At 45.1% G+C, this 13,699-nt stretch overlaps 1 protein-coding gene across 3 annotated transcripts in view; it reads right to left on the bottom strand.

Moving 5' to 3' along the window:
- Positions 1-13,699, bottom strand: part of INSC (INSC spindle orientation adaptor protein) — a 127,672-nt gene that overhangs the window by 63,677 nt on the left and 50,296 nt on the right. For all 3 annotated transcript variants that reach the window (XM_029957245.1, XM_029957244.1, XM_029957246.1), the window contains exon 3: positions 962-1,307. In XM_029957245.1, coding sequence (XP_029813105.1) covers positions 962-1,307 — 346 coding nt within the window. The remainder of the gene's footprint in view (positions 1-961; positions 1,308-13,699) is intronic.

A 13,699-nucleotide genomic window follows, 5' to 3' on the forward strand; every position in this document is an offset into this window, starting at 1 on the left:
GTAGGGAAAATAGATCAAATTTACTCAATTCAACAAGCACTGATTCAGGATCAACTACTATATGAGACCCTACGGGGCATAAAGATGAAGAATGACATCATCTGGTTTTGGAAACAGGCACGTAAACTGTAACAGTGTTGTATGGATGGCAAGATGCCATCATCTGCTACTCTGAGGGCTCAAAAAAGCAGAACGGGCACTTAGTTATGCTGGGGATCTGAGAAGCTTCGGAGAGAAAGGGGCATTTGAGCTGGGCTTCAAAGGATGAATAGAAGTTTACTATCTGTGAAGTGGGGCAAGGAAAAGGGTAAAGCACTAAGATGGGAAGTGAATGCCAGAAGGGGATTATCAGTGGTTCACTATGGGCTTGGAAAAGAAGATCCCAAATCAGAGACTCTGGAATCAGAAAGACCTAGACTGAATTCTGCTTACACCATTCACTGCGTAATTTTGGGCAAGTTACTTAGGATATCTGAGTTTGTTTCCTCATCTATAAAGTGAGGACAGTAATACTAGCTAATATTTTTCATCAATTGTTTTTAATGCATTAGTCTTCACAACAGACCTATGAAAAAAGTACTATTATTATATACTCATTCGGGTGATGAAACTGGGACACAGAGAAAGTAAGAAACTTGCCAAGGTCATCCAGTGGAGCTGATATTTGAACCCAGGCAGTCTGACATTCAAGTGGTATACTGAACCACTACACAGCTTCTCCCAGTGGTTATGTCCGCTTTTCATGTTGCACAGGTTAAATGAGATGTGCATGAAAACCCCTAGCTCGATACCTAGTACATGGTAGGTACTCAGTAAAGGTCCTCACTCTCTTCCCTGAATTTTGGAAGAGGAAGGAGGCCCTGGAGCAGAAAAAGTTCAAACGCCACACACTTGACACCCACTCTTCTAGAAGGTATCTCCCTTCCCAGCACCCGCACATGCCCACCCCAGGGCAGCTGACCTGGCCCATCTCCTGTGAGGAGCTCCTGCTGATGGCGCTGTACTCGCTGACCATGGAGCGGGCGTGGCAAGTCAGACGCACACTCATGCTGTGGACACGCGCCCAGCGGTCCTGGGCCAGCTTCTGCGCGATCCTGCGCAGCTCAGTGCTGATGACCCAGCCCCTCTTGAGAAGCAGCTGCAGAGGGTCTCCGGGGCCCGGGCCACCCGCCAGGATGAGGTCACTCTGTGCATCTTCCTCCGGGCTGATGGGCTTCGCCTGCAGGACGCACATGCACTCACACTCGGTCATGAGCTTCAGGTCCTCCATCCAGCGCTGGACCGAGTCCGCCGGCATCAGGTGCAGCCTGCAGCCAGGGAACAGGGCCACGATGGTTATCAACACTCCACGATTTCCAAAGTTTCCACTTACGGCCATCTGATGTTTACTAAACACCTACTACATGCTCATCACTGTTCCTTATGTTCCCTTACCTTAACCCTCTTGTTTTCCATTACCTCCAATTTGCAGATAAAAAGACTGAGCCACAGAAGTTTTGGAAGCAGATGCCCAGACAAACAACAGACAAGGAAGTCTGAAACAGTAGCAAGTGATATTTACAATAAGAAGAAAATGGAGGGGCAGCTGGGTGGTTCAGTTGGTTAAGCGTCGGACTCTTGATTTCAACTCCAATCATTATCTCTCAGTCCGTGAGTTCCAGACCCACATCGAGCTCCGAGGAGCCTCCTTGGGATTCTCTTTCTCCCTCTCTTCTCTCTGCCCTTCCTCTGCTCTCTCTCTCAAAATCAATAAATAAACTTAAAATAAAAAAAGAAGAAGAAAATGGAAATGGCCTAAATATCAACTATTGATTATGTTGTTATGGAAGCTATGGTACAGGTACATGGCTGTCTATAGAGCATGCGCTTATTTAAAATAATGCTTTCAAAGAGTGCTCCAAAACTAACCTGATTAGAAAAGGGATGGAGGGGCGCCTCGGTGGCTCAGTCGGTTAAGCTACCGACTTTCGGCTCAGGTCATGATCTCATGGTTCATGGGTTCAAGCCCCTCATTGGCTCTGTGCTGACAGCTAGCTTGGAGCCTGGATCCTGCTTCAAATTCTGTATCTCCCTCTCTCTCTGACCCTCCCCTGCTCGCACTCTCTCTCTCTCTCAAAAATAAATAAAAAACATTAAAAATTTTTTAAATAAAGAAATAAATAAGAAAGGGGATGGAGAAGCTAGACAAACATATGATCATTGTGTTCCAGAGATATTGAGAACGGAAGCAACCTGACTGAAGAACTTGTAAGAGGCAAGAAATGAACTAGTCACTCACTCACTGCTGCATTCACTCTGTAAACACTTCAGCGGACAGCTATTATTCCTGTCCTTCTAGCATCCCTCCTCCTCCTTCCGTCAATAATCAAGGCAAGTTACACTGCTGCCTCTGGTGAGACAGCCTGGGCTTCAGCTGTTCCTTCCTCCCAAACACAGGGGTTGTGAGGCCACTGAGTCACAGCACCAGCATGTGGCACAGAGGAAGCGTGGGTGCTGGGCGGAGAAGCGCTCCGGACCCCTCAGGCGAGACACACTCATCCCTCCTTCCTTCAGGCCTTGAGCCCTAAGGGTCAAGGAAGAGCTAGGAAGGGAGAAAAAGAGAATCAGTGCCACCAAATGCCTCTGGCCTGGGCCCTTCCCGGGAGGCCTAATTAGATCCCAAACTCACATTTCTGTCACCCCCTCAACCCCATCTCACATGGAGGCACTCTCCATTCTTGTTCTTTAAGATCTTTAAGAATTAGAAAGAAAGTGGGATCTTAGAAGCTGTGTTAATTAAAATCCCCAGCTGATGTATCGCTTGGCTGGTAAGAGGAATGAAATGACAAAACTATCGATTTCTCTAGTCTCTGTTACTTGTGCCCCTGAGGGTCTGTGTTTGCGGATATGAACTCATTTAGGTGTCCGTCTATATTATCTGTATGCCGGTGTCTGGGTGTCTGGCTTGGAGCTTGTGTATCTCTACCTGCGCAAATAGTCAGCTGATTGTGTATGTTTACAAGCCTTGCTTGCATCAGATAAACTCGATGACTAAGGAGAGCGGGGATGGGGCTTGAGCGTGGGCTGCATTTAATGACTCAGTGCCAAAGAAGAAAAGTAATAGAAAAGAGACCAAGGAAAAAAGTACCTTTGTGGTGGAGAATCCTGACATATCACCACCTACTCAAGGGTTCAAAACACACCTGCTGACCAGCCTGTTGACAGCATGTGCTTCCGATACGATGTGAAGAGAAAGGCTCCTTCCATCTGAACACATAATCTTAGACTCATCATGGAAAAGGCGTCAGGGACCGACTGAGGGCATTATACAAAATACCTGATGGTACCCTTCAAAACTGTCAGCGTCATCACCAACTAAGAAACACTGAGAAAACTGTCAAAGAGTAGAGGAGACAAAGGAGACATGAAGACTAACTCTAACCGGATATCCTGGATGGGATCCTGAAATAGAAAGGGACCTTTGTGGAAAACTCAAGTGAAAGCCATATAAAGTCTGGGGGTTAGTTAATAGTAACAGACCAGCAATGGTTCTTCCATTGTGATAAACATACCATGCTCGGGGAAGGTGTTAATAATTGGAGGACCGGGTGTGGGGTATACAGGACTAGTCTGTACTATCTTTACAACTGTCTGTAAATCTAAAACAACTAAACAATTTTTTAAGTTGTGTGTTTTTCTTTTTTAATGATGCTTGGGGAGAAATGTGGACTCTAGTTGGCAGGCCTGAGGGTTCCTTATTCCACTCCCCACAGGAAGAATTGCATTTCTATTGCTTCTTCCCCAACCAGGAGCACAGGCTGAGTCTGGCGGTCTCTCGAGCTTTGTGTCATGAGCCTCACAGGAAGGAGACCTAGAGAAGCCAAGCTCCAGTGGACAGGGGATTGGAACCTGCCCAAGGAGCCAGGAGTGGAAAGCTCCCTCAAAGAAACTGGAAATGGAAGGAAATAGGGTCCCCAGTTGGGCTAGGGGATGAAGGCTGAACTCGGGGGAAAGGAACCTGGCAAGCTGAGAGGGCTCTGTCTCCCAGCTGGTCCCATGATCTGCCCTAGAGCCCAGCAATGGGCGCATCCCAGGCAGGTCTCCGGGACCGCAGTCCTCTGTGCTTTGCTACCTCTGGGACACTCGCTCTGGTGGAGTCAGGCCCTCCGATGTCCTCTGATGATTCTGCTCCCTCCTTAGCTGCCTGAATAGGCCTCGAATCAGAGCTTCCTCAGGATGGAATAGACTTCTGTGTAAGAGCCTTGAGCATAAGAAAAGCCTCCACGGGCCCAGGCTAACAGGGTTGCACGTTAACATGCGGAGGGCGGAAAGGGCTGGCCCTGCTGCTTATAATCTGAAGGCAAGCTGCTGCTGCTTTTTATTTCCTTTTCCTGAAATTGTTATTGAAATAACGTGTACATAAAGGTGAGCAAATTACAATATTGAGCTGCAGCTTGATGAATTTTCATAAGGTTAACACGCTCATGGGTCCAGGAACCAGAGAACTATTACCAGCATCCCTGGAGTCTCCCTTGCGCCCCCGTCTGGTTGCGCCCCAACCAGGATAATCAGTATCAGGACATTTTTTTAACGATGTACATTAATCTTTTCAGTATGTTTCTTAACCTCTCTGAACCTCAATTTCTTTACCTGTAAAAATATAATAATACAACCTTCCACACAAGGTACATGAAAGAATTAATCAAATGGTGAGTGTGAAAGACTTAGGATCTCACATGGCATAAAGAAATGTTCAAAAATGTCAGTTTTGTTTGTTGCCCTTTTCCCAGGTAACACTTGAGCACCTACAGTAATTACTGTAATAATGGCTAGAATATATTGAGAACATTCCACATGTTGAGCACTGTGCTAAGTGCTTTATATGAATGTTTAATTTACTCCTCAAGACAAGGGTCTGAGCAAGTATTACTATTATCCCCACTTCACAGATGAGAAAACTGAGATGCAAAGAAGTAAAATCACCCAGGTAACACGTAGTAACACTGAGACTGAAACCTTATCTCTATCACTCCAGAGTCTACACTTAACCTCTTTGTTTTACTGCTTTCCACTCTAGAAACCCAGGAAAACAAAAATAAAAACAAAAACAAACATACACCAGAAGAAAAAAAAAAAAAAAAGGAAGAGAAGTCAACAAAGAGCAACGGAGAACAAGACAAGACAGCCTTCACACACTAGGAGACAGGAAGGACAATTTTCCCAAGCAAGGAGTTCTGGGGTTGTTTATGAGCAGCAGAGATGAAAGGGAGCTGTGAGCCACTGACTCAGCCTAAAGCTCCTGGTTAGAGGGTGAACCGGGATCCTGGGCCCCAGAGATGCAATTGCTGCTTTCAGGACAAACCCACTCCTCCCTGTCCCGTTGCAGGAGCCGCCTTCCAGGGCGACAGCCACAGAGATGAGGACAGACAGGGGCACCTTTGAGGAAAGCAGAATCTGATTTTCTTTAAGGATGAGCTTAAAAATAACTTCTGTTTCTGGAGATTGTTTAAACAGATGCCTCCTCTTTCTCCCCCAAAGAGCAAACAAACTTACCAAGAAGAATACACTGAGAAGATTAGTGAGCCCCTGGGTCCCTGCCTCCTCTTAACCTCGTCCAGTGACTGGGCCCATCAAGCAGGCCCCTTAGGTCCAGGGCCAACTCTAATAGGGCTGGGAGGACATCAAGAGGTTTCGACCCCCTAGCAGGTGGATGGGAAAGTGGGCTCGCTGTTCAAGGCAAGTATATGCCTCCCACCCAGCTTGATTTTACACAGTATGCTTTGCACCCAAGCCACACAAATCATAACCAAACCAGTGGGGTTATTGTGTTTGGCGCAAAAAAAAAAAAAAAAAAAAAAAAAAAAAAAAAAAAAAAAATATATATATATATATATATATATACACACTACACTGTATACACACACACACACACACACACACACACATATATACATATATTATTTTCGTTTGCCAAACACCATTCTATTATAACCCCACTGGTTTAGATATGGAATTGGATGAAAAGCAGTTCAGAAGGCAGAGGAAAAGGAAAAGTAAACCAAAACAACCAGTAATAATAACTGAAATTTATTGGACACTTAGAGTACCCCAAGGGTTGTGCAATTATTATGCATTATTTTATTTTTCCTTGTCTCCACTTTACAGATTAAGCGTATTTTTCCTTGTCTCCACTTTACAGATAAAAATACAGCGGTGCAGAAGACTTACATGACTTCAGAGAGCCAGAGTTTCCTGCAGGCAACCCGATTCCAAAGACCATCTACCTATTGGCCACACTCCACAGTTCCTTTACCGGCCTCTCTCTCCCACCAACTTTAAGATGTCCTTAAAGGCAAACACTGACTTAGCTCAGCATCACCAGCATCAGTACAAGGCCGACACCTAGTATGGATCAATAAATATTTAACCGATCAGGTAAACCAGAAACTGCCTGGGAAACATGGATTGTAAGCCTCCCCACACCAGCTGGAAATATTGGGGTGTTACAAGAGGAGCATGAGTGCTCTGTGTTCTGGCCTGGAATGTAGGAACGCCCTGAACTCACCCAGTCCTCTGTTCTAGACTACATTTCAGGAGACGTGGATTCTATCTTTTAGCGGGGATGTCAGGCAAAGCGTAGGTGAGTTCCCTGCAATGAGGTACAGTTTAAGAGTTGGGTAAGTATGTTCTACAAGACACCATGATAAAAATTTTTGTTTTAATTTTTTAAGTTTATTTCTTTATTTTGAGATAGAGAGAGAGTGAGCATGAGCACAAGCAGGGGAGGGGCAGAGAGAAGGAGACAACATCCCAAGCAGGCTCCGTGCCATCAGTGCAGCGCCTGATGCCGGGCTCAAACTCACAAACCATGAGATCATGACCTGAGCTGAAAACAAGTGTCGGACGCTTAACAGACTAAGCCACCCAGGAACCCCAAAAGTTTTTGTTTTAAATAGAAATACTTGAGGGGCACCTGGGTGGCTACGTTGGTTAAGTGTCTGACCTGATTTTTGCTCAGGTCATGATCTCACGGCCTGTGCGATCAAGCCCCATACTGTCAGGATGGAGCCTGCTTGGGATTCTCTCTCTCCCTCTCTCTCTCTGTCCTCCCCATGCTCTCTCTCTCTCTCTCAAAATAAAGAAGTAAACTTTAAAATAAAATAAAAAGAAATACTTGCAGCAGGTGTCAGTAGAACTAGAGAAATGCTCTGTATAAGCCATTTTGCAAACATTCCAGCATTCCACTGAGCAGCGCTCTGGCTGCATAAAGCTTGGGCCCTTAGTGACCACTGTCCCAATTCTCAGAACTTCCAGGCAAATGCGAAGGTGTGAATATATACACTCAAGCCCCGGGGGAAGGCCTGAAGGGAGATCCCAGCTCCTACAGGAAGTGCCTGTCCCCATACGGCGCCAGTAACAAAACATTCTCACCCACTTCAATCACTTAAACACTAAGTAGTACCTCTCAGATAATCCCTGCTCCACCTGATTCATTGAAACACTACTGATGTTGACCATGTGCCAGGCTTTGTGCTTGTGATCCCTGCCCTTCGGACACTCACACCAGCTAAGAGAGACAGACGTAAATAAATATAACCCAACTACATTCTCATCCCAACACCAGGCACCAATCTCAAGCATTTCCAGGCAGCCCCACTGTTCATCTCCTATACAGTTGACCCTTGAACAACCCAGATTTGGACTGCACAGGGCCACTTAAGTGTGGCGTTTTTCTTTTTTTATAATGCAGTACTGTAATGTATTTGCTCTTCCTTATAATTTTCTTAATAACATTTTCATTTCTCTAGTTTACTTTATTGTAAGAATAGAGTATATGATAAATATAATATACAAATTATGTGTTGATCAACTTTATGTTATCAGTAAGGCTTCCAGTCAATTAAGCTATTGACAATTAAGTTTCGGAGGGGTCCAAAGTTATATGCAGATTTTCAACTGTGTGAGCCCCTCACCTTGCATTGTTCAAAAGCCAACTGTAGGTTCTCCCCAATATCTGTCATCTTTTCTTCCCTTAGCACCCTTGCACCGAGTCGTCCCCTAGCTGTCAGGTCCTGCCAGGCCCGCCCAGCACGGCTACCTTTCCTTCTGGGCACCATCATGCTGCCCGACTCCACTGGACACCTCAGGCTGCTCACAGCCACCGCTTCGTCTCTTCCTGCTGCATCTTTCAGATACCGCCGTGCCACCATCAGTGCCAGGCATGCCCCTGGGTCTTCTAAGTATCATGTAGCTGCTGTTGGGTATCACTGTCCCCATGAGAGCATGAACTCTGGAGCCGGACTGCCTGGATTAAATCCCGGAGCGGGTCACTCGCTACCTGCATAACTTTGGGCAAGTTACATGACCTCTCTGTGCTTCAGTTTCCTCGATGGCGGAAAGGAGATGATAACAGGACCTCACCCTGAGGCCTTCTGTGATTAAGTGAAGTGGACAGGTACATATACATATACATGCATGCATGCAAATATATGGATATATATTTGCTAAGAATAATGTCTGACAGGAAGTATCATCTGTGTTAGTTCTTATCAGAGCAGTTTCAATTAAAGCAACTGTATCATCAGAACTTAATTACTTAAAAATAGAGAAATAAGGAAAATTCTGGGAAGATGGCAGTAGTGACAGCAGTTTTTAATTTTTTTAACATTTCTTTATTTTGAGAGACAGAGTATGAGTGGGGGTGGGGGGAAAAGAGAGAGAAAGATACAAAATCCGAAGCAGGCTTGGGGCTCAAACCTACGAACCGTGAGATCATGACCTGAGCTGAAGTCAGACACTTAACTGACTGAGCCACCCAGGTGTCCCATGACAGCATTTTTTAAATCTCTCTAAATCCCCACATGAAAAACCAACAGAACAATAAAGATAACAAAACAAAAAACCCTTTGGATAAAAACTAGATGGTAAAATATCCCCACACACCTCAAAATACAAGCAGGTGGGGACCAAACATTAACAGCTGCAAGACCTGCTCAGTATCATCTGTACAAGAGGAAACAGGAGGACCCAGTAAGATAGCATTTGATGCATATGAGAGGCAAGAACCCCTAGGATATTTATTGGAAAGCACAGCATGACAATTCCGTAAGAGTGGCTGAAACCAAAAAGGGATCCCCATTTCCATTAGCAAGTGCATGCAAGGCACCTACTAGAAACTCTCAAAACCAACCCAACAGGAATCTCTTCTACAACAAAGTGCCATATTAAGAAGAAACTTCCGCAGGCAAAATCAAAATTGAGCAGGACAGGGGCCTCAGGGACAAAGGCGAGAGATGCTCACTCAGATCCGTGCAGGAGGGGGAAGCAGAGCTAGGAACTCTGGGAAAGCAGAGCACCCTACTTTGAACCTTACACAGAAACAGAAGAAGATGGAACTCTATGAATTTAGAACAGCTTTCCTGAACCCCGCCTCCCTCGAAAAGTTCGTGCAAACTCATTTCACATAAAAATGAGCAACACAAAAATTATTCAGGTCTCATCCCTTGTGTGCTCATTTTAAAAAGAGATGAAATAACAAAATAATATCCCTACCATGAGAGAATACCAGGAAAATGTATTCACAAAACAGAAGGAAACTAAAATGTACATACGATTTCAAAATGAGCTTAACATTTTAAAAAATGATATAAGATGTGAAGAAAAGCATGAAATCTCAGTTATCTTAACTAAGAAAAGAATTAGAAACAAAAAGAAAATGTCATTTTAGAAACAAAGACTACACAAGAGGAACAGATGAGATAATGCCTTATGAAAATTAAATGCAAAAAAGAAAAAAAGTTTTAAATTAAAAGAAAAGACAGAAATTAAAAGGATTTGTGATAATGTGACAAAGTATTAAAGATAAGCAGATAAGATCCAGTACACATGTGATAAGATTTCCTAGGGAAGGAACCCAAAACACAGCAACAATGTATTCTTATGTATTCATGAGAAAAGCTGTAAGCCAGGAAAACATTTCTGGGGAAAACAGTACCATTTGAACTACATACTGAAAGAGCATCCTCCATTTATGGAAAGAAACATATAACACATATTCTACTAAGATTATTGGACTTTTAGAAAGAAAGGAAATGCTTTGTGCATCTAGAAATAAGTGCCTGTTACTTGTAAGGGACAGAAAATTACCTTGGCATCAGATTTTTATGTGTGAAAGCGATGCTTTATACCAGAAAATAAGTAGAGGAACCTTTTTAAAAACTACAGAAAAATAAAGTGTGAGCCAAAGACCTTACAATTCTGCAAAATTACTCTCGAGTATGAGGTCAGAAGGCAGCAGCATCAGTGCTAACAGTGATGTTGGGGGACAATCATTCCCTATGGCCCTTGATCTTGGAGGCTGGATACTGATTCACAGATGATGAATGACAGGGGACAGTCAAAGCTGAGCCTCAGAGTTTTCACTTGTGCCACAGAATGGGGAGGAGAAACCAGTTCAGAAGACAGTTCCACTTGAGGCATGTTGAACCTATTTCTTCTTTGGTGTCCAGTCCCTTTCTCCGGGCTGTCCTTCTGTAGCACTTCATTCCAGAAACATCCAGGCGCTCCCAGCACCCATGCAGGATATGTGGCCCACACACTCCCACCATGAATGTTCACACAATGGATATTTCCTTAGTGTCCACTGTGTGCAGGAACTGTTCTAGCTGCTTGGGACACACGCATGAGCAACACAAACAGATATGTCTGCCTCTCCCCCTAGAGCAGGGGGGAACAAATATAATAATGATAAATATAAGTGAAAACGCATGTGGTATGTTAAAAGCAGATCATTTCTATCAGAGTTAGAGTAAGTACGGATGAGGGGTGCCTGAGTGGCTCAGTCAGTTGAGCGTCTGACTTTCAGCTCAGGGCATGATCTCACAGCTCCTGGGTTCAAGCCCTACCCTGGCTCTGCGCTGACCGCTCGGAGCCTGGAGCCTGCTTCAGATTCTGTGTCTCCCTCTCTCTCTGCCCCTCCCCCACTCATGCTTGCTCTCTCTCTCTCTCTCAAATAATAAATAAACTTTAAAAATATTTAAAAAAGAAAAGAATAAGCATGGATGATATTGTTCATGTGGGAGGAGGGAGGTAACTACCATTTTAAACAAGTGGTCGGACCCCCTGAGAAAGTAAGGACTGAGCAAAAGCCTCAAGGCGGTGAGAGCGCCAGGCTCACTGAAGTAGGGTGCTGAGCAGTCCAGGCAGAGGGCCCTGACGGTGCAAAGGCCCTCCTTGCGAGTATGCCTGTTTGTCTGAGAAACAGCAGGGAGATGAATCCAGTTAGAGCAATAGAAAGATGAGCAGGATGTGAGCCGAGAGGAGAGACTCGGCTAGATGGTGCAGGGCCACCGCGAGCACCCCAGGTTTCTTTCACTGTGGGTGAAGAGAAGAATTCTTCCTGAACACTGAAGGAACCTTGTCTCCACATGTCAGCTGGGTCCACCAGGCCCCGACGCCTCTCTCCAACGCAACCCGGAAGGCTCTCTCACTAAGGGCTTTGTAAAAACAACACACGAATTCATTTAGAGTTAACCTAACCTCTGCTATGCAGTGAATTGTAAACTGTTTCCTAAACAGTTCATTTAAGCATAATTATTTATGCAACAAACTATAAATAATTTACAGTGTGGTTAAGGTATTAACTTCCAACTCCCCCTCACTAAGGCCCTGGGGAAGCCCCAGCCACTTGGGACTCCAGGAAATGTTGCTTCTCTGACCTTGTTCAAATTTCCCAATGGTTTCACTGTCCTGCTTCTGATCTGGCCTGAATCCCACACTGAGCTGCTTCTGCTCTCTGGGCATCGGCACTCTGCATCCCTCCGTCCGCGACCGCTCCAAGTTCACGTCGTCAGTGCAGAGCCTCCCCAGCACCCGGTGTCAGGCAGGCTCCCAGTCCTCCTATTCCTGACGTGCAGCTGACCCATCTGGGCAATGTGAGAGCAAGGCAGGAGGCTTTCCCTTCCTGCCGTGGACTCTGCGAAATGCCTCTTGTATGAACTCTAGTGTTCTCTGCCATGTTCTGCATGGACCCTCTGCTCCAAAATGCAGCCCTGGGAAGAGTTTTCAAATTGTTTTCTAGAAATCCCCATTTTCATTGTTCATCCTTACCCACTTTGATATACGTCCTCCACAGCATTTTTCTGTTCATTGAACTGTCCAGTATAACATGGTAAGAGAGTTGATCCTACATTTCAGATATTTCCAGGAGTATGGGGTAGGGGAAATGGGGCCCACCAATATACCCCAAAGCCAATACCTAGGAGTAATTTGTGAAGGGGGGCATGGATAATGCCACTATGGTCACTTTGCCCCCTCCATTTCTCCAGGTTCTGGTCTTCCATCAATCTATTAGAGGGTTTGAAGGCACAGAAGAGATCTGAGCACTATAAATAAATCAACTAAAAAAAAAATCTAGCATAGTTCCAAGCGTGCTATAAAGAAAACTTTATTGACTACCTTGTGTGAGTCGAGCATGTATCAAGTGCTTGTACATACAATCTCTGTCTTGTATTCACAGAAACACTATTTAGTATCCCCACGTCACAGAGGAGGGGAAACTGAGGCTCAGATTAGTTCCTAAGCTTGTCAATGGCAGAGCCTCGACTTCCCTCCAGGTCTGCTAACTCCAAAGCCTGTGCCGTCACCACTTCTCAATCTGTCTGGTACCAGTGCGGTGTGGTGTGCTTTCTGCTTCAGAATGCCAAGGAACATGAATCTGGCTCCAGGTAACTGTTTCCAATCCAATGAACCAGTATGTTCATTTGATAGCTGCCTACACCTGATGAGTCAGAGCCCATCTTGCTAACTCTGTCAAATGCAGTCATTTTAGACGTCCCCCAGGGGATGGCGAGGTGCTAATTAACATTCCCTGGCCTTTCATTAACTAAGGAATGACTCATTTCTTAACCTCTTAAAAGGATTCACATGTGTATACGCATTGCCAGTGTACCCAGGTGAGCCAGTTACGACGGTACTAGCAGTAAGAACACCTCCTGAGACACCATCACCCGTGTCCTCATAAATGTGTACCCTTGCACATGACATTTGCCTGCTTGGAGCCACAGTTCTCTGAACTGCTCTCCCCCTCATTCCCAACCACTGTCCAGCCACACTGAGTTAGTTCTTTCCCTCCCTCCAGTGTGACCTCCAGCCACCCAGCCTTCGCACACGCTGGTCCCTCTCCCTCCATCTCCTCTTTACCTTGCCAATGCCTCCACAACCTTACAGTCTACCTAAATGTCTCTGCTGGAGTAGGTTTCTCTGATTCCTTAGAAGAGCTTATGTCACACATGTCTGTTCTACCCTGTCTTTCCCCCATTGTGACACAGGTCTCAACTGTTTCATTGATGGATTAATACCCGCTTCATCCACCAGACTATAAGGGCAGGGCTCATGTCTGTCATGTGCTCCCTACATGTCACCTAGAGCAGTGGACCTGATATTCTGAGGATGGTCCACGTATGTGTGTGACACTGAACTAAGCAGGAAATGGGAATAACATTACCCAATACCACTGTGCTGCCTCGCTGGCTTGTTGTGAGGGTCAAGATGAAACCTGAAATCATTATCACCAAGCTTTCCTGAGGCTGGGCTTCATGCCGTCTCTTATGTGGATGGCTTCAGGTGCATTATCTTGTTTATTTCTCATAGTTCCCCTAGGAAGAGGGGATTCCTACTGTCTTATTTTTACAGTTGAAGAAACCAAAGCTTGGAGAGGGAA

The sequence above is a fragment of the Suricata suricatta genome, chromosome 11 (genome assembly GCF_006229205.1).
Source record: "Suricata suricatta isolate VVHF042 chromosome 11, meerkat_22Aug2017_6uvM2_HiC, whole genome shotgun sequence".
Lineage (NCBI taxonomy): Eukaryota > Metazoa > Chordata > Mammalia > Carnivora > Herpestidae > Suricata > Suricata suricatta.